Source organism: Hylobates moloch, unplaced genomic scaffold (assembly GCF_009828535.3).
Source record: "Hylobates moloch isolate HMO894 unplaced genomic scaffold, HMol_V3 SCAFFOLD_13, whole genome shotgun sequence".
In the NCBI taxonomy this organism is placed as follows: domain Eukaryota; kingdom Metazoa; phylum Chordata; class Mammalia; order Primates; family Hylobatidae; genus Hylobates; species Hylobates moloch.
Genome location: NW_026652288.1, coordinates 95008667 through 95032357, shown reverse-complemented (window position 1 = coordinate 95032357; position 23691 = coordinate 95008667). Strand labels below are relative to the sequence as shown.

At 44.1% G+C, this 23691-nt stretch overlaps 1 protein-coding gene across 1 annotated transcript in view; it reads left to right on the top strand.

Annotated features, from left to right (window-relative positions):
• Positions 1-23691, top strand: part of LIPH (lipase H) — a 48175-nt gene that overhangs the window by 447 nt on the left and 24037 nt on the right. Inside the window, exons 2-3 of the mRNA XM_032171827.2 lie at positions 17038-17405; positions 18500-18608. Coding sequence (XP_032027718.2) covers positions 17038-17405; positions 18500-18608 — 477 coding nt within the window. The remainder of the gene's footprint in view (positions 1-17037; positions 17406-18499; positions 18609-23691) is intronic.

The window sequence follows — 23691 nt, the reverse complement described above, 5'->3', positions numbered from 1 at the left end:
TGGAGGGTTGGTTTTTATATTTTCTTTCTTTTTTTTTTTTTTTTTTTTTTGAGACGGAGTCTCGCTCTGTTGCCCAGGCTGGAGGGCAGTGGCGCAATCTCGGCTCACTGCAAGCTCCGCCGCCCGGGTTCACGCCATTCTCCTGCCTCAGCCTCTCCGAGTAGCTGGGACTACAGGTGCCTGCCACCATGCCCGGCTAATTTTTTGTATTTTTAGTAGAGAAGGGGTTTCACCGTGGTCTCAATCTCCTGACCTCGTGATCCGCCCACCTCGGTCTCCCAAAGTGCTGGGATTACCAGCGTGAGCCACCGCGCCCAGCCGGTTTTTATATGTTCATGCATTGAGAGTTTATTTAAATTATTCTTAGAGAAAACATAATTTTATATAGACAAACTCCTTGGAATGGTTCCTGGCATTCTTATAACTTAAAAATTATTAATCATAATGAAGAAATCAAAATTAAAACTCTAATGTACCAGATAATGTAACAAAAATAAAGTGAAATGCTTAAAAAAATAAAATTCGACACTTTGCAGCCTTTTTAGGTATTCAGTTTTGTTTCAGATAGCTGTGGTAATGAAGGTTGATATAATTTTTTGAAGGGCAAAGTGTAAATATGTTATATATTAAGACCTGTAAAAATGTTCATATACTTTAAGCTAGTAAAACCATTGCTGGGAATTTATTCTAAATGAATAACTTTTAAAAGAAAAAAGCCTCCTATGCAGAGATAAGTCTAACTATATGACTTTCAATAACTTGAAACTAGATATAACCAAAATGTTTCTACATACAGGAATGGATAAAAGACGGTATATCAACTTAATTTTTTTAAAGTAGCCGTTAAACTAATTCTGATGATACGCAGAAATAAGCAAACATTTTTAAAGTAACGCAAAGTAGAAAAAGTAGAACTTAAATTTGTTGATAAACTATAATTACAACTATGTTAAAATCATGTGTGTATGCATGTGAATGACGTTTAGAAGGGAAATGGAAAAATAGGATTTCTGGCCTATAAATTTTTCTTTATATATGGTTTTGAGGTTGATTTTCTAGTAAGTTAAAATCATACCAATGATGATATTTTTAACTAAGAAGTCTATATTTTAAAGTATATGTTTATTATCTTTTTTTTTTTTTTTTTGAGACAGAGTCTTGCTCTGTCGTCCAGGCTGGAGTGCAGTGGCATGATCTTGGCTCACTACAACCTCCCCTTCCCTGGTTCACATGATTCTCCTGCCTCAGCCTCCCAAGTAGCTGGGACTACAGGAGTGCGCCACTGCACCTGGCTAATTTTGTATTTTTAGTAGAGATGAGGTTTCACTGTGTTGGCCAGGATGGTCTCAATCCTGTGATCCACCCGCCTTGGCCTCCCAAAGTGCTGGGATTACAGGCGTGAGCCACCGCGCCTGGCCTATTATCATTTTTAAATTAAAAAAATTAAGATAAACGGCCAGGCACAGTGGCTCATGCCTATAATCCCAGCACTTTGAAAGGCCAAGGCGCGTGGATCACCTGAGGTCAGGAGTTCAAGACCAGCCTGGCCAACATGGTGAACCCCGTCTCCACTGAAAATACAAAATTAGGCAGGCCTGGTGTCATGCACCTGTAATCCCAGCTACTCAGGAGGCTGAGACGGGAGAATGTCTTGAACCTGGGAGGCAGAGGTTGCAGTGAGCCAAGATCATGCCACTGCATTCCAGCCTGGGCAACAAAGTGAGACTCCATCTCAAAAAAAAAATAATAATAATAATACAAATGTAGAGGTATCTTAAGTGGGTCAGGGCCAACCCTAACACAAAAACAAGAGATGGCTTGCGGGTACCTTCTTCCAGTCTTTCATTATGTATCTCCATTTATAAAGTTGAAAAAATGGCAACTTAATTTTTTGTGACCTTCCTTTTCCTTAGCATCTTCTCAGAAGTAAAGTCTTGTTTTACATGATTCTAGAAGACTGTCACTGCTGCATGATAGAATCTCAGCAGACAGAGACACACAAGAATAAACTTCTGTAGGTAGAAGGAAAAAAAATAGTATGGTTGTAAGCTAATTCTAGTCTTCTCAGTGTCTAGGAAACCATAAACTTGGAACTTTCATTAGGGAGGGTGTTGAATAATATTCATCTGGTAGCAGACATTATTAATCTCAGACACATGGACTTTTTTTTTTCCCTTCTGCTTGCAGTTTAAAAATTAGCAAGCATTAAAATGGGCTTCAGAAATCCCAAGGATACAAGTCATTCAGTTTCAGAAATCTTTGTTTTGTTTTCTAATCTTTGTGAAATCACGTTAGGAATATTTGCCATAATCTTACCAGTGAACAAAGCAATGGCTAACAAACTAAAGTACACTAGAATCCCCTGAGGGCTTGATTAAAATGCAGACTCCACCTCCAAAAATCCAAACTTAGTAGGTCTGGGAGTGAGATCCTGGAATCTACATCTTAAAAAAATTTTTGTCTGGTCTAAAGGGCTCACACCTTTGCTGTAGTCCCAGCACTTGGGGAGGCTGAGTGGGGAGGATCGCTTGAGCCCAGGAGTTGGAGGCTGCAGTGAACTATGACTGTGCCTCTGAGTAGCCATTGCACTTCAGCCTGGCTGAACAAGACCCTGTCTCAAGAATTTTCCCGCCCTGTCTGTATCTGGAACTTACAGGTACATACCATTGTGCCTGGCCTGGAACCTGCATTTTTAACAAGCCCTCAGGGTTTTTCAGCTGCAGGTGGTGCAACAAACATAGGTTTTAAAATATTGTTCTAATTAAGGCTGCTTGACATAAGTATTTTTTAAAGTTACTCTGCTATCAATATTTTGACCCATAGCAACTGTAAAACTAGATAGATATTTTCCCAGAAAAAAATTGTTTAGTGCCAAAACCAGAATTATTTCCTCAGATATTTGCAATTCTCTAGAATGATTTAGAACTGTGCCTGTGTGGTGACTCCTCTTTCTCTAACGAGCTGGCAAAGGTGAATGAGGGGGTGTGAATGTGCATATTTATGCACATGATTCAGAAATGAGAATGAGAAAATCTGGCATCTCATCTATTTTCTTGGTTGCATCCTAAAGAAATACAGCTGGTGGTTAAAAGCAGGCATGTCCTTCCAATCAAGAGGGCATCCTGCCCATATGCTTCTTGCCTGTCTCTGCCCAGGGTAAAAAAGAAACAAATATTTTTTTTTTTTTTTTTTTTTTGAGATGGAGTCCTGCTCTGTTGCCAGGCTGGAGTGCAGTGGTACTATCTCGGCTCACTGCAACCTTTTTTTTGAGATGGAGTCCTGCTCTGTTGCCAGGCTGGAGTGCAGTGGTACGATCTCGGCTCACTGCAACCTCTGCCTCCCGGGTTCAAGCAATTCTCTGCCTCAGCCTCCCAAGTAGCTGGGATTACAGGCACCTGCCACCACACCCAGCTAATTTTTGTATTTTTAGTAGAGACGGGGTTTCGCCATCTTGGCCAGGATGGTCTTGAACTCTTGACGTTGTGATCCACCTGCCTCGGCCTGCCAAAGTGCTGGGATTACAGGTGTGAGCCACCATGCCTGGCAAAACAAATGCTTCACCAGGTTTGACCCTGTCCAACTGTAATCCTTTCACAGTCTGGCTCAGGATGAGGTTTTTTTTGTTTTGTTTTGTTTTGTTTTTGAGATAGAGTCTTGCTCTGTCTCACCCAGGCTGGAGTACAGTGGCACGATCTTGGCTCACTGCAGCCTCCGCCTCCCAGATTCAAGTGATTCCCCTGCCTCAGCCTCCCGAGTAGCTGGGACTACAGGCATGTGCCACCACACCCAGCTAATTTTGTATTTTTAGTGGAGATGGGGTTTCACCATATTGGCCAGGCTGGTCTCGAACTCCTTGCCTCAGGTGATCCACCTACCTTGACCTCCCAAAGTGCTAGGATTACAGGCATGAGCCACCGTGCTTGGTCTAGGATGAGTTTTTTTTGTTGTTCTTGTTTTTGTTTTTGTTTTATGTGAGACAGAGTCTCGCTCTGTCACCAGGCTGGAGTGCAGTGGTGTGATCTTGGCTCACTGCAACCTCCGCCTCCCTGGTTCAAGCAATTCTCCTGCCTCAGCCTCCCAAGTAGCTGGGACTACAGGTGCCCACCACCACGCCTAGCTAATTTTTGTATTTTTAGTAGAGACAGGGTTTCACCAGGTTGGCCAGGATGGTCTCGATCTCTTGACCTGGTGACTTGCCTGCCTCGGCCTCCCAACGTGCCGGGATTACAGGCTTGAACCACTGCGCTCGGCCCCAACTCATTTTCTGATACAAGGAGGGCAAAGTTTCTGGCCTAAAAAAAACTTCAGATTTTTATTTCTTGGACTTTTGGAAATTCCTTCAGAACAGTGTTTTCAGGCAAGCATAAGAGTGTGCTCAAGCATAGGTTACTGTGAACATTTTGGCATCAACGGCATCAACGTGTAATGAGCTTGTATCCCAGACAGTAACATCCATTGCAAGCATGCAGAATACTTGAAAATGTGTCTCTTAATCTTTATCTGGGTCTCAGTAAATTCTTTCTTTCTTTCTTCTTCTTTTTTTTTTTTTTTGGGAGACTGAGTTTTGCTCTTGTTGCCCAGGTTGGAGTGCAGTGGTGCAATCTCAGTTCATTGCAACCTCTGCCTCCCAGATTCAAGTGATTCTCCTGCCTCAGCCTCCCGAGTAGCTGGGGATTACAGGTGCCTGCCACCACACCTGGCTAATTTTTTGTATTTTTAGTAGAGACGGGGTTTCACCATGTTGGCCAGGCTGGCCAGGCTGGTCTTGAACTCCTGAACTCAGGCAATCCACCCTCCTCGGCCTCCCAAAGTTCTGAGATTACAGGTGTGAGCCACTGTGCCCTGCCTTCAGTAAATATTTTCGGGCAGCATCAAGTCAGTAAACCTGACTGTGGACCTCTGTTCTAAAGAAGTTATTAATATACATCTATGTCATGTTTGGGGTCGGGGTGGAGGGGAAGAAAGCTCAAGCACACCTTAGAAACCAAAACTCGAGATAAAAAGGCAGTATGAGTCAGGGCTGTTTTACTTCCTGACTGGGCAGTACACGTCAAAGTTAATTTCATGTAGGACTTGAAATTGACATGAAATTCTGTCATGTCCTACATGACAGAATTTCACTTTTGTAATGTAGGTTTGGAGGTCAGTGGACCAAAGGGTACAAGGCACCTTCATCAACCATGGGTCTGAGATACCTTCTTTTTTTTTTTTGAGACGGAGTCTTTCTGTCACCCAGGCTGGAGTGCAGTGGTGTGATCTCGGCTCACTGCAACCTCCACCTCCCGGGTTCAAGCAATTCCCACCTTTGCTTATTGACTATCGTAGAATCTCAGAACCTCCTCGCCTCTGTCCATAATTCTGTCTTCTTTTTTCACAGATGCCTCTTTGGATATGAATGAGGAGTCTCCTCTCTTTGAAGAGGGTTTTCTCCAATCAGAGATGTGGGAAATAAAATTAATTCCTCCAAAATGAGGTAGAAGTTAAGAAGCCAGAGCTGAGTGTGTAGCTGAGAGAGCAAGGCCGTTTTTTTGTTTTTTGTTTGTTTGTTTGTTTGTTTTTAGACAAGTTCTTACTCCGTTGCCCAGGTTGGAGTGCAGTAGTGTGATCACAGCTCACAGCTCACTGCAGCCTTGATTTCCTGGGTGCAAGCCAACCTTCTGCCACAGGCTCAGTGTAGCTGGGACCACCAGCATGTGCAACCACGCCCAGCTAACTTTTTGATTTTTTTTCTAGAGACAGGGTCTCACTTTATTGTTCCAGGCGGGTCTTGAACTCTTGAGCTCAACTGATCCTCCCACCTTGGCCTCCAAAAGTGTTGGGATTACAGGTGTGAGCCATAGCACCCGGCAGGAAATTTTTTTTTTTTTTTTTTAAGAGATGGGTCTTGCCATATTGCCCAGGCAGGCTTTGAACCCTGGACTCAAGTGGTTTTCCTGCCTCAGCCTCCCAAGTAGCTGGGACTATATAGGCCTGCACCACCATGCCCAGCTTTAGAAATTTTTTTTTTTTTTTTGAGGCGGAGTCTCACTCTGTCGTCCAGGCTAAGAGCGCAGTGGCACAATCGTGGCCCACCACAACCACCGCCTTCTGGGTTCAAGTGATTCTCCTGCCTCAGCCTCCCGAGTAGCTGGGATTACAGGTGTGCACTACCACACCCAGCTAATTTTTGTATTTTTATTTTTATTTATTTATTTATTTTTGAAACAGAGTCTCACTCTGTCACCCAGCCTGGAGTGCAGTGGCTGGGTCTCGACTCACTGCAAACTCTGCCTCCCGGGTTCAAGCAATCCTCCTGCCTCAGCTTCCCAAGTAGCTGGGATTACAGACATGTGCCACCACACCCAGCTAATTTTTTTTTTGTATTTTTAGTAGAGATGGGATTTCACCACGTAGGCCAGGCTGGTCTCAAACTCCTGATCTCAAGTGATCCGCCCGCCTCAGCCTCCCAAAGTGCTGGGATTACAGGCATGAGCCGCTGTGCCCAGCCTATTATGATTATTTTACAGGTGCAAAGCTGAGGTCCAGAGAGGTTAGGCAATTAATTACCAGCGGTCACAGAGCTAATAGGCAGTGGAGTTGGACGTCAAACCTAGATCTGACTCCAAAACTCATGATCTTTCCAAAGTTTTTTTTGTTTTTTTGTTTTGTAGAGATAGGATCTCACTATGTTGCCCAGGCTGGTCTGGCACTCCTCACCTCAAGGGACCCTCCCATCTCGGCCTCCCAAAGTGCTGGGATTACAGGTGTGAGCCACCCGCACTTGGCCTGTATTTGTGTTTAGGACATTAGACTAGGGTTGGCAAACATTTTCTGTAAAGAGACAGATAGTAAATATTTTCAGCTTTATGGGCCATTAGTCATAACCACTCAACTCTGCCTTTAGAGCAGGAAAGTAGCCACGGACAATATATAAATGGGCACGACCAGATTTGACCTGCAGGCGACCATGCATTAAATTGCAAGAAAACATCTCAGGCACAATTATGCTAAAGAAGTTACAGTCAGATTGCCCTGGTATCCTACTTGGATATGTTTCTTTTCTTTTAAGAGATAGAAGGGGATAAATGATAATCATGCCTGCTCTAACTAGGAGTCTGAATTCCTTATCAAAGGATATTGGAAACACCATCATCCAACTGTAATTTTCCACCTGTCAGCAGGAAATGGCATTTCAGAGTAATTGAATTTCAAAGTAGTCTGAAGAGGACAGGCAAAATTTCTCCTGTTTCAGATAAACTCAAATAGAAGAAGTCAAGCTTTAAAACCAGTTTAACATGTTCTGTGGTCACTGATTATATGTGCTCTGTTGCACTACCTCTGAACACCCTTGACTTTGTACCATAACAATAAAATAACTCAAAAAGATTTTGCTTTCTGAAGGCATACAAGTGTCTGATGACTTTAGAAATACCAACAGAAATGAATATTTAAAGAATGAGGCCGGGTGCAGTGGCTCACACCTGTAATCCCAACACTTTGGAGGATCTGATGTCTGCAGAACATGCTAGCAGGTTGATATTCATTTGTTCAAGTAACATTTATTGATGCTAACTCTGAACCAGGCTCTGTTCTTGGCACTGAGAATATAATGGGTGGAACAGATGAATTATCCTGGAGCTTCTACATCAGTGGGGAGTTTTTCTGGAAAAAGGAAATAATGCTTCAGGTATGTGGTAGAAAAAATGCAAGTGACATAAAAAGGAGAAAATTGTCTCCCAGGCTCAGTAACTCATGCCTGTAATCCCAGCACCTTGGGCAGCCGAGGCAGGAAGATCACCTGAGGTTAGGAGTTTGAAACCAGCCTGGCCAACATGGCGAAATGCCATATCTACTAAAAATACAAAAATTAGCTAGGCGTGGTGGTGGGTGCCTGTAATCCTAACTACTTGGGGAGGCTGAGGCAGGAGAATCACTTGAACTTGGGAGGCAGAGTTTGCAGTGAGCGGAGATCATGCCATTGCACTTCAGCCTGGGTGACAAGAGCAAAACTCTGTCTCAAAAAAAACAAAAACAAAACAAAACAAAACAAAAAAACAGAGGAAAGTTCTCCAGGGTAGAATTCAGTACAAGAAAATAGTAGAATATTGATTTTTTCTGAAGGAAAGAGTATGGTTCAAAGCCAGGTCATCATTTAGGCTAAGGAATTTATTCCCAGATACAAATGAATTTAGGCATTATATTGACCATGAGCCCTCCTTGAAAGACAGCAAGAGCGCCAGGCATGCTGGCTCAAGCTTGTAATCCTAGCACTTTGGGAGGCCGAGGCAGGTGGATCACCTGAGGTCAGGAGTTCGAGACCAGCCTGGTCAACACAGTGAAACCGTGTCTCTACTAAAGATATAAAAATTAGCTGGGCGTGGTGGCATGCACCTGTAATCCCAGCTACATGGGAGGCTGAGGCAGGAGAATCACTTGAACCTGGGAGGTGGAGGTTGCAGTGAGCCGAGACCATGCCATTGCACTCCAGCCTGGGGGACAAGAGTGAGAAACCGTGCATTAAAAAAAAAAAAAAAAAAAAAAAGACAGCAAGAGCCAGTCACCTAGTGGTAAAGGGAGAAGCTTAGGAAAAGGACTCAGTGAGCAATGGACATGTACTTTATAGAACTAAAACTACGTAACTGGAGAAGTATGGTTTCAGAAGATAATTACAAAAAAATAGATATGGAGTCTTGCTATGTTGCCCAGGCTGTCTCAAACTCTGGGCTTAAGAAATCCTCCTGCCTTGACCTCCCAGAACACTGGGATTACAGGCGTGAGTCCAGAAGATAATTTTTATATCCAGCCTGTTCTCATTATTTGTGTTAGTTATGTCCCATTAAGTGGACTCAAACACTGAATTAGCAAATACTGAACCATTGCTCCTAGGGGAAGTCCAAGGTTAGTTTTCTGCAAGCCTCTGGTCACAATATTTTTGTCAGTGGATAAAAACATAATTTTCTGTGTGTTTCTGTTTAAAGGCATCTGATTTAATATATACTGTTGATTCATTAATATTGGACTTATGGCCAGCAGCACTCTAACTCATGTTTGAATGAGGCTTACCTAACACATGTATTTTCTCTGTAAGGCACATCATAGCCGCCTTCTGCTTAGAAACATTAGACAGTACTCCAGCATTATGCTTGGGCACCATTTTATTTATTTATTTATTTATTTATTTATTTATTTATTTATTTATTTATTTTTGAGATGGAGTCTTGCTCTGTTGCCCAGGTTGGAGTGCAGTGGCGTGATCTCAGCTCTCTGCAACCTCTGCCTCCCAGGTTCAAGCAATTCTCCTGCCTCAGCCTTCCGAGTAGCTGGGATTACAGGCATGTACCACCATGCCTAGCTAATTTTTGTATTTTTAGTAGAGACAGGGTTTCGCCATGTTGCCCAGGCTGGTCTCGAACTCCTGAGCTCAAAGTGATCTGCCTGCCTTGGCCTCCCAAAGTGCTGGGATTACAGGCATGAGACACCACGCCCAGCCCTAGATATATTATTTAGCTCTCCTTTATAAGTGAGAACATGCAGTATTTGTGTTTCTGCTCTGTGTTATTTCACTTGAGATAATGGCCTCAAGTTCTATTCATGTTGCTGCAAAAGACATGATTTCATCCTTTTTTATGAGCACATAGTATTCTATTGTATATATACATCATATTTTCTTTTTCCAATCATCTGTTGAGAGACCCTTAGGTTGATTCCATATTTTTGCTATTGTGAATAGTGCTGCAGTAATGAGTGGACACCATTTTAAACAGTGAAATAACCAAGAAAAAGCACAGGAAGCGGTTGGGTGTGGTGGCTCATGCCTGTAATCCCAGCACTTTGGGAGGCTGAGGTGGGTGGATCACCTGAGTTCAGGAGTTTGAGACCAGCCTGGACAACATGAGGAAACCCTGTCTTTACTAAAAATACAAAAATTAGCGGAGCGTGGTGGCAGCCACCTGTAATCCCAACTACTCGGGAGGCTGAGGCAAGGAGAATCGCTTGAACCTGGGAGGTGGAGGTTGCAGTGAGCCAAGATCACGCCACTGCACTCCAGCCTGGGCGACAAGAGCAAAACTCTGTCTCAAAAAAAAAAAAAAAAGAAAAGAAAAAGAAAAAGAAAAAAAAAAAGAAAAAGCACAGGAAGCAAAAAACGTGGCACTAAGTGACTGTCACCTAAGTGTCCATGAAAAGGACACCTGTTTAGAGTATGAGAGCTGAAACAAATAAGAAGGCAGAGTGTTGCTCTCTCTGACCTCAGCTGAGATCACGCATGTCAGGCAACACAAATTTTTCGCCACTCTACACATGTCCATGAATGACTGAAAAGGTTCCTCAAGTATTGATTTTGGGGTGATGAATAAATCTGCACATAAGAATTTCACAAATATGGCCAGGCACGGTGGCTCACGCTTGTAATCCCAGCACTTTGGGAGGCTGAGGCAGGCAGATCCCCTGGGGTCGGGAGTTCGAGACAAGCCTGGCCAACATGGTGAAAACCTGTCTGTACTAAAAATACAAAAATTAGCCAGGTGTGGTGGCGCACGTCTGTAATCCCAGCTACTTGGGAGGCTGAGGTGGGAGAATTGCTTGAACCCGAGAGGCGGAGGTTGCAGTGAGCCAAGATCATGACACTGCACTCCAGCCTAGGCGACAGAGTGAGACGCTGTCTCAAAATAAAATAAATAAATAAATAAATAAACAAATAAAACACCCAAAACCAAAAAGAAATCCACAAATACGGCTGGGTGGGGTGGCTCACGCCTATAATCCCACAGTTTGGGAGGCTGAGGCAAGAGGATCATTTGAGCTCAGGGGTTCAAGATCAACCTGGGCAACATAGCAAGACCTCATCTCTACCAAAATTCAAAAAAACTAGCCGGGTGTGGTGGCACTCGCCTGTAGTCTCACCCACTTTCAGGGCTGAGGCAGGAGGATTGCTTGAGCCTAGGAAGTCAAGGCTGCAGTGAGCTGTGTTCGTGCCACTGCACTCCAGTCTGGGTGACAGAGTGAGACCCTGTCTCAACAAACAAACAAACAAAAAGAACAAAAAAAAGAAAGAAAGAAAGATCCAGAAATAATGAGAATTGACCATATTTGACAATGGGAAGAGAGTGCATGCTTCCAGGGGTGTATGTATATACTCTGAAGGAAGGATCAAGGAGGATTTGAGAGGCAATGTAGGTGTATTAACTTTCTCTTTTTTCTTGGTAGAGAATGAGTTGATAGAACAGATACAGTAAATAGAACAGAAACTCTGTGACTGATACATCAATACACAGAGGCTTAAACATTTATTTTGAAACTATACAAGGAATCACCAGGTGAGCTAAAAATAATTTTATAACTAATAAAAATCAGGAGGTAGAAGTCCAGTTAGTGGGGAGAAGTATTGAGTGTGTTAATGTCCTCGTCACGTATAACAAAGAATCATTAGATATTGTCTCAAAGCACTAACGCCAGGACTAGAGAAGAGTCAGGAAAGAGCTGTTCTGACAAAGATCAGCAGCAGAGCACATGGCAGAAGTTAGCAGCGCACTCCGAGTCGGAAATCCAGTTTCCAGATGCCCAGAAATCCTTGCCAGGGGTTGCACATTGGTGAATAAGTGTGGATAGATATATTTCAGTCTGGAACAGTTCTGCATGTAGTCTACTTCTGGCATACAGGTCACACACATCTACATTCCATGAAAAAGGATTTTAAATATTTCTTTTTTGTTGTTCTTTGAGAGGGAGTGTTGCTCTGTCGCCCAGGCTAGAATGCAGTGGTGAGATCTCGGCTCACTGCAACCTCTGCCTCCCAGGTTCAAACAATTCTCCTGTCTCAGCCTCCTGAGTAGCTGGGACTACAGGCGCACGCCACCATGCCTGGCTAATTTTTGTATTTTTAGTGGAGACGGTGTTTCACCATGTTGGTCAGGCTGGTCTTGAACTCCTGACCTCAGGGGATCCACCCGCCTCGGCCTCCCAAAGTGCTGGGATTACAGAAGTGAGCCACCGGGCCCAGCCTTAAATATTTCATATAGAGTTATCAAGGTGTTTACCGGAAGAATTAAAGCAAGCTATAAACTTCCCAATATGAGAAAGAACACATATATACAAAAGAATCCCTGATAAAACAACAACAAAAAACAAAAGGACAATCCGTAAAGCTAAAGATAGTGAACCTAGAAGGCACTAACCCTGGAAAATATAGCATTGCCGAATTCAGTTCAGTCGTGTCTATGTGGGACCTCTGAGAAGATGGGGATGGATGTGCAAGAGATCTATTTCAGAAAGTGTGAAGGATAGAGGAGGAGGGAGTGGGAATAGGCAGAGGGAGCCTTCACACCATGATGCAGGCAGTTTGGCAGCTGAGAAAGCAGAGGAGAAAGGAAAAGTTGGGTAGGAAGAGCCTCAGACCCCAGCACAGTTCTGAGAATATTTCAGCCAGACTGATGGGGAGTCCTTGAGCCAAAGTTTCCAGTTAGAGAGTGCCACATGGGACAGGAATGACCTGCCTGCCTTGGCTCAGTGATTGGTAGGGAGCAGCATGGGGAGCCATGGCTTCACATAAATGCTGTGGGGCAGCTGGAGGCTATTGGCCAACTCAGCTGTGCTTCCTCCAGAAGTTTCTCTGAAAGGCAGGTCTTAGGCACTTCTATGGGCACCACGCCAAGAAGTGCCTAAGTTATACTCATTTATCTTTTTTAAAGGATCTGAGAGTGGGTCATAAAATAATACCCAATTTGATCCTAAATATAAGATCCATAAAATGGGGCCGGGCGTGATGGCTCACGCCTGTGATCCCAGCACTTTGGGAGGCTGAGGCGGGTGGATCACCTGAAGTCTGGAGTTCGAGACCAGCCTGGCCAACACAGTGAAACCCCGTCTCTACTAAAAATACAAAAATTAGCTTGGCATGGTGGCGGGCACCTATAATCCCAGCTACTCAAGAGGCTGAGGCAGTAGAATCACTTGAACCTGGGGGGCAGATGTTGCAGTGATCCAAGATCATGCCACTGCACTCCAGCCTGGGCAACAGAATGAAACTTCGTCTCAAAAAAAAAAAAAGATCTGTAAAATAAAGGGATTCAGAAGGTAAAAAGGATGAATACATGGTAGGCAAATGCTGACAAAAAGAGAGCCCAGTTATGATAAAAATATCATTTGAGGCTGGGCGCAGTGGCTCACACCTGTAATCCCAGCACTTTGGGAGGCTGAGGTGGGAGGCTCACAAGGTCAAGAGATTGAGACCATCCTAGCCAACATAGTGAAACCCTGTCTCTACTAAAAATACAAAAATTAGCTGGGCATGATGGCGGGCGCCTGAAGTCCCAGCTACTTGGGAGACAGGCAGGGGAATCACTTGAACCTGGGAGGTGGAGGTTGCAGTGAGCCGAGATCACAGCACTGCACTCCAGCCTGGGCGACAGAGCAAGACTCTGTCTCAAAAAAAAAAAAAAAAAAATATATATATATATATATATATATATATATATATATATAAAATATATATATTATTTGGTGGAATTAAAGGTAAAAGGGGCATATTAAAATTAAAAAGGACATAACACCTGAAACATTAAGTATAGGTGGTAAAAGAAAAAATCCACAAAAATAAAGCTTAATAGTTTGGGTAACTTGAATTTGCCCAACTGTGATGTTATCGTACTTTGATGTTATGTTTTTATTCTTTAAAAAGAATCCCCCATTGTTGGCATTTAGATACTCATTACTTTCAGAGGATGCAAGAGAAAGAAGATTCCTGATCCCCAGACCAGACCAAGCTCCCTATTTAAGTTCTCATCTTACACTCTATATCTCTTTTATATGACACATATCACAGGTAGCAGTTTTATACTTATTTGTGTGTATTATTTCATTAGTGACTGATTCTTCCTCTAAAATGCCACCTGACATAGAATCTAGGATAGAGTAGATTCTTTTGGAATGAATTGCACATATTCTCTGAGGATGAGAGATAATATATATAAAGCTCTTATAATATTTAGTATTTAGAGGAACAAGGAAATCTATTTCACTCAATACTTACGACGGACTTCTCCGGGGGACAGTACCATTACAAAAATAACTAAGACTTAAAAGAAATTATGTAGGCCTGGGCGTGGAGGCTCATGCTGTAATCCCAGCACTCTGGGAGGCCGAGGCAAGTGGATCACTTGAGCCCAGGAGTTCAAGACTAGCCTGGACAACATAGCGAAAGCCTGTCTCTACAAAAAATATAAAAATTAGCCAGGCATGGTGATGTGCGCTTGCAGCCCCAGCTACTTGGGAGGTTGAGGTGGGAGGATTGCTTAAGCCCAGGAGGCAGAGGTTGCATGAGCCAAGATCGTGCCACTGCACTCCAGCCTGGGCGACAGAGCAAGACCCTGTCTCAAAACAAAACACAAAACCAGACAATTAAACAATCCTCTTCTTGGGAAAGTAATCTCTCTCTTCTCAACTATGAGCTCATTCAGAATTAGTCTCCCCAGGATTCCTCTCTTGGGCAGATAGGTGGCAAATGAAAGATGACATAATTTCCCCATGCCACCTGGTGAGTCAGTTGCACAACCAGGAACAAAACCCAGCCTTACTGATAGCTAAGAAGGAGAGGCTCAGCCCTACCCCAAGACACCTCCTGTTCAATAAGAAGATGACTAATTACACAGGCAACTCTTTGCTCTGGGTTTTGCTCTACAAACAACTGGGCAAGTCCATGTTCCCAGGAGCATGCAACTTACAGGAAGAGGAAATGAAAGAGGCCAATGGATGGAGAAAATATTTACATCACAAGCATGCCTCACTACACACGCTACTTGATGCAGTAAAAGGAGGAATGCGCGCATTTGGGGTTCAACATTAACCACCTGTTTTCTAGGATGAGGGATTTCAAAGCCTCCTTAACTTTTTTTTTTAAGAGATAGAGTCTCGCTGATTATTTATCTACCTGATTAACTGCAGTTTTGAGCACTAAACAGAGGATGCAGATAATTTTCACATACCAAGAAAAATTATTTAAAATGGCAAGCTTGGCTGGGCACGATGGCTCACGCCTGTAATCCCAACACTTTGGGAGGCCAAGGTGGGAGGATCACCTGAGGTCAGGAGTTCAAGACCACCTTGGCCAACATCATGAAACCCTGTCTCTACTAAAAATACAAAAATTAGCTGGGCATGGTGGCGGGTGCCTGTAATTCCAGCTACTTGGGAGGCTGAGGCAGGAGAATCGCTTGAATCCCAGAGATGAAGGTTGCAGTGAGCTGAGATTGTACCACTGCACTCCAGCCTGGGCAACAGAGCAAGACTCCATATCAAATAAATAAATAAAATGGCAAGATTTTAGTCCTAAATAAGTCTCTTTAACTTCATGAAAGCAGAAATCCTACAGATGGTGTTTTCTGGGAACAAATTTCACTAATTGTTAAGTAACGATAAAAACCATCAATTTAAGTGTAACCAACAAGTAACATCTAGCCACGTGTAAGTTTCCTTTAAGTTCATTTAATTTCTATTTATTTATTTATTTACATATTTATTTATTTGGGGGTGTTGGTTTTGTGCTGATTCTATTATGAAACTTCACTCACTCCTGAGTACCAGAGCCTTTGTGAAAAGTTTCAATAAATGCAGAAATGAACAGACTCAGGTTATTAAAGATGGGCTGGGACCCCAAGACGAAGGCTACTCTGAGGCTTAGAATGAAGGAGAATAATTCCTGTGTGTGCAAATGAAGATTCATTGAGAGCAGGGACCCAGAGCAAATGCTTCCTGAATTCCTATTGGAGGAAGTCGACAGATGTTTCCCAGGGCACTCTTGTCTTCTGTTGGCCCATTGCATGTTAACAGCCTTCCCTTTCTGCTCTTGTCCACCAAGAATGGCCATCGGTAGTGCCTTGCCTCTTCTGAGTATCTTACAGAAGATACTCATCATCTCCCACTTGGAGCTGGGGATGGCTTGCTGTTCCACATGTTATTGAGTCCTCTACCATGTGCTGGGCACTGTGAGGGAAATACAAGTAATGAGCTGCCATTTCAAAGAGATTGTGTTCTAGCAGGATAGACACATATGTACATAGATACCTATAATGCGTGCCTGAAAGTGGGTTTTCATTGTGTCATCCGCAAGGTGCATAAAGGGAGTTTTGGGAGTTCCTGGGTGAAGGATAGTACTTATAGCTGGGAGGGTCAGAGAAGGCTTCGTTAAGGTGGCTTTTGGGTTAAATCTTGAAGGAGGATAGGATTTGGAAGAATGGTTTTCTGGTGAAGCAAGAGGCCACTACTTACAAGCTCTGGATCAAATATGATTTTGTTGGCCTGGCACGGTGGCTTATGCCTGTAATCCCAGCACCTTGGGAGGCCAAGGTGGGCAGATCACCTGAGGTCAGGAGTTCGAGACCAACCTGGCCAACATGGTGAAACCTCATCTCTTCTAAAAATACAAATATTAGCCCGGTGTTGCGGTGGGCGCCTGTAATCCCAGCTACTTGGGAGGCTGAGGCATGAGAATCACTTGAACCCGGGAGGCAGAGGTTGCAGTGAGCTGAGATTGCACCACTGCACTCCAGCCTGGGTGACAGAGTGAGACTGTGTCTCCAAAACAAAAACAAAAACAAAAAAACAAATATGATTTTGCAGCCAGGTGCAGTGGGCTCAGGCCTGTAATCCTACTACTTTGGGAGGCCGAGGTGAGTGGATCACTTGAGGTCAAAAGAGTTTGAGATCAGCCTGGCCAACATGGTGAAACCCTGTCTCTATCAAAAAATATATAAACTAGCCGGGCATGATGGCATGTGCCTGTAGTCCCAGCTACTGAAGGAGGCTGAGGTGGGAGAATTGCTTGAGCCTGGGAGGTAGAAGTTATAGTGAGCTGATATTGCGCCACTGCACTCCAGCCTGGGTGACAGTGAGACTCTGTCTCAAAATATGTATATATGATTTTGCAACTTCATTCAACTGGATCCAGCCCTTAGCCAGGTCCTAACAAGAACATAAGAAGAACTCTTACAAATATAGAACAGCACTCTTGCTTGATGCCCAACTAAGGAAAGACCTGTCGTGATGCCATCTAATTTTTATTTTCAGACACAGAAGAAACATGTCCTTCATTCACCAGGCTGAGCTTTCACAGTGCAGTGGTTGGTACGGGACTAAATGTGAGGTTGTTGCTCTACACAAGGAGAAACCTGACCTGCGCACAAACCATCAACTCCTCAGCTTTTGGGAACTTGAATGTGACCAAGAAAACCACCTTCGTTGTCCATGGATTCAGGCCAACAGGCTCCCCTCCTGTTTGGCTGGACGACTTAGTAAAGGGTTTGCTCTCTGTTGAAGACATGAATGTAGTTGTTGTTGACTGGAATCGAGGAGCTACAACTTTAATATACACCCATGCCTCCAGTAAGACCAGAAAAGTAGCCATGGTCTTGAAGGAATTTATTGACCAGATGTTGGTAAGAGAATTCTCTTAGGTGATTCAGAGCTAAGTTGAAACTGGCCCATTATCTGAGGGCTTAAAGCCAAGAGACAGCTACTGTGAGCAGGAGGCCTATATTGCAACATTTTGCAAATGTGAATAAGCCCCAGGGAAGGTGGGATGAGGGGCTGTGCAAAACATCCATAGGCATGTTTGTTAGGCTGTGCACTGCACAGGGTACCCATCTAAGGGAGCACCCTTGTCATTGTGACATTATAGATTTATGTATTTATTATGATAAATTTCCACCAGATGATGACAAAGTGTCTTGAGGAAGGGGCATTTTTTTCTAGCTCACAATAAAGGTGTCTTACAGGTAGGAGAGGTTCTGTCTAGGAGTTCTTGGTTTAAATGCCTAGAGCTTCCTCAACTTCTTTTTTTTTTTTTTTTTTTTTTGAGAAGGAATCTCGCTCTGTCACCAGGCTGGAGTACAGTGTTGTGATTTCAGCTCACCACAACCTCTGCCTACCGGGTTCAAGTGATTCTCTTGCCTCAGCCTCCCGAGCAACTGGGACTACAGGTACACGCCACCATGCCCAGCTAATTTTTGTATTTTTAGTAGAGACGGGGTTTCACCATGTTGGCCAGGCTGGTCTTGATCTCCTGACCTCGTGATCCACCTGCCTCAGCCTTCCAAAGTGCTGGGATTACAGGCATGAGCCACTGCACCCGGCTAATTTTGTATTTTTAGTAAAGACGGGGTTTCTCCATGTTGGTCAGGCTGGCCTCGAACTCCCGACCTCAGGTGATCTGCCCACCTCAGCCTCCCACAGGGCTGGGATTACAGGCGTGGGCCACTGTGCCCAGCGGACAGACTATTTTGAATCCTGCTCTGCTGTCTCCCCAGCTGCCTGGTCTGGGGCAGATGACTTCAACTTGGGGCCTCAGTTTTCTCATCTGCATAATCAAAAGAATAGTATTTAGTTTGCATGGGTGTTGTGACCTTTAAATGAGATAATAGATGTAAGGTGCTTAGAATTACTTCTCCAAAGTCAACAGCCAGGAAATTTCTACAAATGTTAATTCCTTGGCCCCTTACAATTTACAATGATGGACCTCTTGAAATTCCAGGCAGAAGGAGCTTCTCTTGATGACATTTACATGATCGGAGTAAGTCTAGGAGCCCACATATCTGGGTTTGTTGGAGAGATGTACGATGGATGGCTGGGGAGAATTACAGGTAAGCGCCTGTGAATGAGCATGGGGTGGTGGCCTGGGCAGGGTGTTCACTGGGGGAGCATTATGCAGGCCAATCCAACTCCTTGGGTTCAAAGCCAGCTCCAATTACCTAACCTCTCTGAGCATGGGTCCTTGCGTGCAAAAGGAAGATCAAAATAATATTGACCTCAGGCTATTATGTAATAAAACATAAGTAAAGCATTTTGTAAATTGTATATACTATAGAAAAAATGGGTCATGACTTTCTTTCTCTTATGGCTGGAAAAACAGCTATGTCCCATTCAGGGGCTTGTGTGCCCCAAGCAGTTAGTCCTCTTCCTTTTATTTAATCCAGGAGACCCTGAACTATAAACCTAATACGCTTTAGTGCCCAGGCACAGCTGGAGTCTCATAAGAAAATGAGATGGGAATTTTGACGGCTGGGGCTTATTCTCTAAATATCAGCTTTCAGGCCAACACTGAATGAAAACCTTCAGAAATGCAGCAGGTCAGATCCCAAACAAAGACTCCCTTGCTGGAATCTCTTGCCTAGGGCTTAGTAGCTTTCCACAGCGCTCTCTCTTTCAGAGTCTCAAAGCCTCTCCCATTTCTCCTTTCCCAGAATCCATCCTCATACCTAGAGGGCTATTTTAAATCTATGGAAACTGAAAAGGTAGAAGTGGATGGAAAAAGGGGAGAGGTAAATGATTAAAAAACTACATTTAGGAGGAAAACTTTTAGGGCCGCAAGTTTTTAATTTTATTTTTAATTTAAATTTTATTTTATTTTATTTTCTTATTTATTTATTTTTGAGAAAGAGTCTCACTCTGTCACCCAGGCTGGAGTGCAGTGGTGCAATCTTGGCTCACTGCAACCTCCACCTCCCGGGTTCAAGCGATTTTCCTGCCTCAGCCTCCTGAGAAGCTGGGATTACAGGCATGCGCCACCACTCCTGGCTAATTTTTGTATTTTTAGTAGACACAGGGTTTCGCCATGTTGGCCAGGCTGGTCTTGAACTCCTGACCTCAGGTGATCCACCCATCTTGGCCTCCCAAAGCGCTGGGATTACAGGCATGAGCCACTGCACATAGCCTTTTTTTTTTTTTTTTTTTTTTACAGAGTCTCACTTTGTTGCCCAGGCTGGCACGCAGCTCACTGCAGCCTCAACCCCCCAGGCACAAGCAATCCTCCACTCAGCCTCTCAAGTAGCTGGGACTACAGGTGTGTGCCACCACACCTGCTTAATTTTTAATTTGTTTGTAGAGATAGAGTCTTACTATGTTGCCCAGGCTGGTCTTGAACTCCTGGGCTCAAGCAATCCTCTCACCTCAGCCTCCCAAAGCACTGAGATTACAGGTATGAGCTGCTGTGCCCGGCCTCATGTTGTATTTCTGTTGGACAGCACTTCCTTCAAGAGTTTATGTTGATCTTGGGTATGGGAGTAAGAGGCCGTGAAGTTGCATGCAAAATGTTGGGTGTCTGTCCTGGGGAGGGGTCCAGAATTTTCATCAAATTCTCAAGCCAGTTAAGGCTGCAATAAAAGCCAAGGATTCTTATCTGAACATTTTTCTGGTGATCTTAGAGAAATAAGAAAAAGCTCTTTGGCTGGTTGCAGTAGCTCATGCCTATAATTCCAGCACTTTGGGAGGCCAACGCGGAAGAATCGCTTGAGTCTAGGAGCTTGAGGATGCAGTGAGCTATGATCGTACCACTGCACTCAAGCCCGGGTGACAGAGTGAGATCCTGTCTCAAAAAAACAGTAAACAAAAAACAAAACAAAACAATAAAACAGGAAAAGGTCACTTTTTACATTGTTTGTATTCCACAATAATCTCAGAATGTTCTGGATTTGGATTCAGGACCCATTTATTTATTTTAATTTTTTAAATTTAGTGATGAGCTCTCATGATGTTGCCCAAGTTGGCCTTGAACTCCTGGGCTCAAGCAATCCTCCTGCGTTGGCCTCCCATAGTGCTGGGATTATAGGTGTGAGCCATCATCTGGCCTTAGGAGTCCTTTTATAAGTATTCTCTCTTTTTTTTTTTTTTTTTGAGACAGAGTCTTACTCTGTCGCCCAGGCTAGAGTGTAGTGGCATGATCATGGCTCACTGCAGCCTGAAGCTCCCCGGGCTCAGGTGATCACCTCTGAGGCTCCCATCTCAGCCTCTCAAGCAGCTGGGACTACCGGCGTGTACCACCATGCCTGGCTAATTTTTGAATTTTTTCTAGAGATGGAGTTTCGCCATGTTGCCCAGGCTGGTCTTGAACTCCTGCGTTCAAGCGATCTGCCTGCTTCGGCCTCCCAAAGTGCTGGGATTACAGACATGAGCCACCGCACCTGACCTTATGAGTCTTCTGAAGTAGCTATTAATTCTACCTCCATTTTATAACTTAAAGGAACTGAGATTCAGAAAAGTAAAGTAACCTGCCTAAGGGCACACAGCTGGTTAGCTCTCTAGGTTCGGGGCTCCGTACCTATCTGCTCACACATAGTATGCAGCTTTTACTACAATTTTTTTCTGACATTGGAAGCTAATCATTTGCTATGGCTTATCACTAAGGAAATCACAAGTCCAAGCCTGCCTGTGACAGTCCCAGTTTGTACATTTGTCTTAGTATAATTATTAATAGCACCCTTATCACTCTGAAAACTATCCTGGTTCAGATGTTTTATTCATCGTGAATCTGGAGGTTGCTATAAACTGAGGCTCTCACCGTTAATTTTATTTATTTATTTAGTTTTGAGACATGGTCTTACTTTGTTACCCAGGCTGGAGTGCAGTGGTGCAATCACAACTCACTGCAGCCTCAAACTCCCAGGCTTATTAATGGCATCCTTATCACTCTGAAAATTGCCCTGGTTCAGATGTTTTATTCATCATGAATCTAGAGGTTGCTATAAACTGAGGCTCTAACTGTTAATTTTATTTATTTATTTTTATTTTTTTATTTTATTTTTTTGAGACAGAGTCTCACTCTGTCACCCAGGCTGTATTACAGTGTCACAATCTTGGCTCACTGCAACCTCTGCCTCCCGGATTCAAGCAATTATCGTGCCTCAGCCTCCCAAGTAGCTGGGATTACAGGCACCTGCCACCACAACTGGCTAATTTTTGTATTTTTTAATTAATTTATTATTATTATTATTATTATTATTTGAGACCGAGTCTCACTCTGTCACCCAGGCTGGAGTACAGTGGCACAATCTCGGCTCACTGCAACCTCCGCCTCCTAGGTTTAAGAGATTCTCATGCCTCAGCCTCCTGAGTAGCTGGGACTACAGGTGCCTGCCACCACGCCTGGCTAATTTTGTATTTTTAGTAGAGATGGGGTTTCATCATGTTGGCCAGGCTGGTCTCAAACTCCTGACCTCAGGTGATCCACCCACCTCAGCCTCCCAAAGTTCTGGGATTACAGGCATGAGCCACTGTCCCCAGCCTATTTATTTATTTATTTATTTATTTTTGAGATAGGGTCTTACTTTGCCACCCAGGCTGGAGTGCAGTGGTGCAATCACAGCACACTGCAGCCTCAAACTCCCGGCCTCAAGCCATCCTCACAGCTCAGCTTTCTCTCCATCTTCCCACCACCTCAAGTAGCTAGGACTACAGGGACTACAGGCGCTTGCCACTGCGTCAGGCACTGCTTATTTCCTTCCTTCCTTCCTTCCTTCCTTCCTTCCTTCCTTCCTTCCTTCCTTCCTTCCTTCCTCCTTCCTTCCTTCCTTCCTTCCTTCCTTCCTTCCTTCCTTCCTTCCCTCCTTCCTTCCTTCCTTTCTCTTGCTTGGTCTGTCACCTGGGCTGGAGGGCAATGGCACAATCATGGCTCACTGCAACCTGGAACTTCTAGGCTCAAGTGATCCTTCTGTCTCAGTCTCCAGAGTAGCTAAGATTACAAGCATGAGCCACCACACCCAACAAATTTTTAATTTTTTTGTAGAGACAGGGTCTCCACATGTTGCTCAGGCTGGTCTCGAACTCCTAGTCTCAAGCAATCCTCCTGCCTTGGCCTCCCAAACTCTAGGATTATAGATGTAAGCCACTGCAACCAGCTGAAATGGAGGGATTAAAGCTAGAACCAGGTAGGCTGGGTGTGGTGGCTCTCACCTGTAATCCTAGCCTTTTGGGAAGCTGAGGCGGGAGGACTGCTGGAGTCCAGGAGTTTGAGACCAGCCTGGGCAACATAGCAAGTGCCCCCACAACCGGCTCTCCTCCCCTACCCCCACCAAAAAAAAAAAAAGAAAAAAAAGAAAAAGGCTAGAACTTAGGAGATAAAGGCAAAGATACTCTTGCATTTTATATGTAACACCAGGGGATAGGAGATATAAAATGACATTCATAGACAAAAACTTCAAGGGAGACTTCCCTTGAAACCTTCTTCACTCCAGGTAGGGATCTGGTAAACCAGACCTTTTGGAGCTGCTGATTTGTTTTTTCCTTTTTTCTTTCTTTTTCTTTTCTTTTTTTTTTTTCTTTTTTTTTTGAGATGGAGTCTCGCTCTGTCACCCAGGCAGGAGTGCAGTGGCACGATCTCGGCTCACTGCAACCTCTGCCTCCCCGGTTCAAACGATTCTCCTGCCTCAGCCTCCCGAGTAGCTGGGACTACAGGCGTGTGCCACCACGCCCAGCTAATTTTTTTTTTTTTGTATTTTTAATAGAGATGGGGTTTCACCATGTTAGCCGGGATGGTCTCGATCTCCTGGCCTCATGATCCGCCCACCTTGGCCTCCCAAAGTGCTGGGATTACAGGTGTGAGCCATCACACCCAGCTTTTTCTTGTTGTTGTTTAATCTTTATTTTTTGGTTACAGCATCATAGGAGCTTCTCTCCTGTTTTTCCAGCTGCTTCGTAGTGATGGTGAGGAACACCCAAATAACATTGACCAAGGGTGAGAAACCGGTTTAGGCATTTATAGAGCAGGTTAATTCTGCAGGGATTGACACCCACTTGGTTTCCTTCTTCAATACCTAGCCTGATACCTGGCCTGCCCAGTGAGTTTCGCCCTCTCCGCCGAGCTTGCTAAACTCAGGGCAGTGAAACCAAGAGCTCAACAGATAGAAGTGGTTGCATTAAGAGGCTGTGTTCTGATCAAGGCTCTTGATCTTC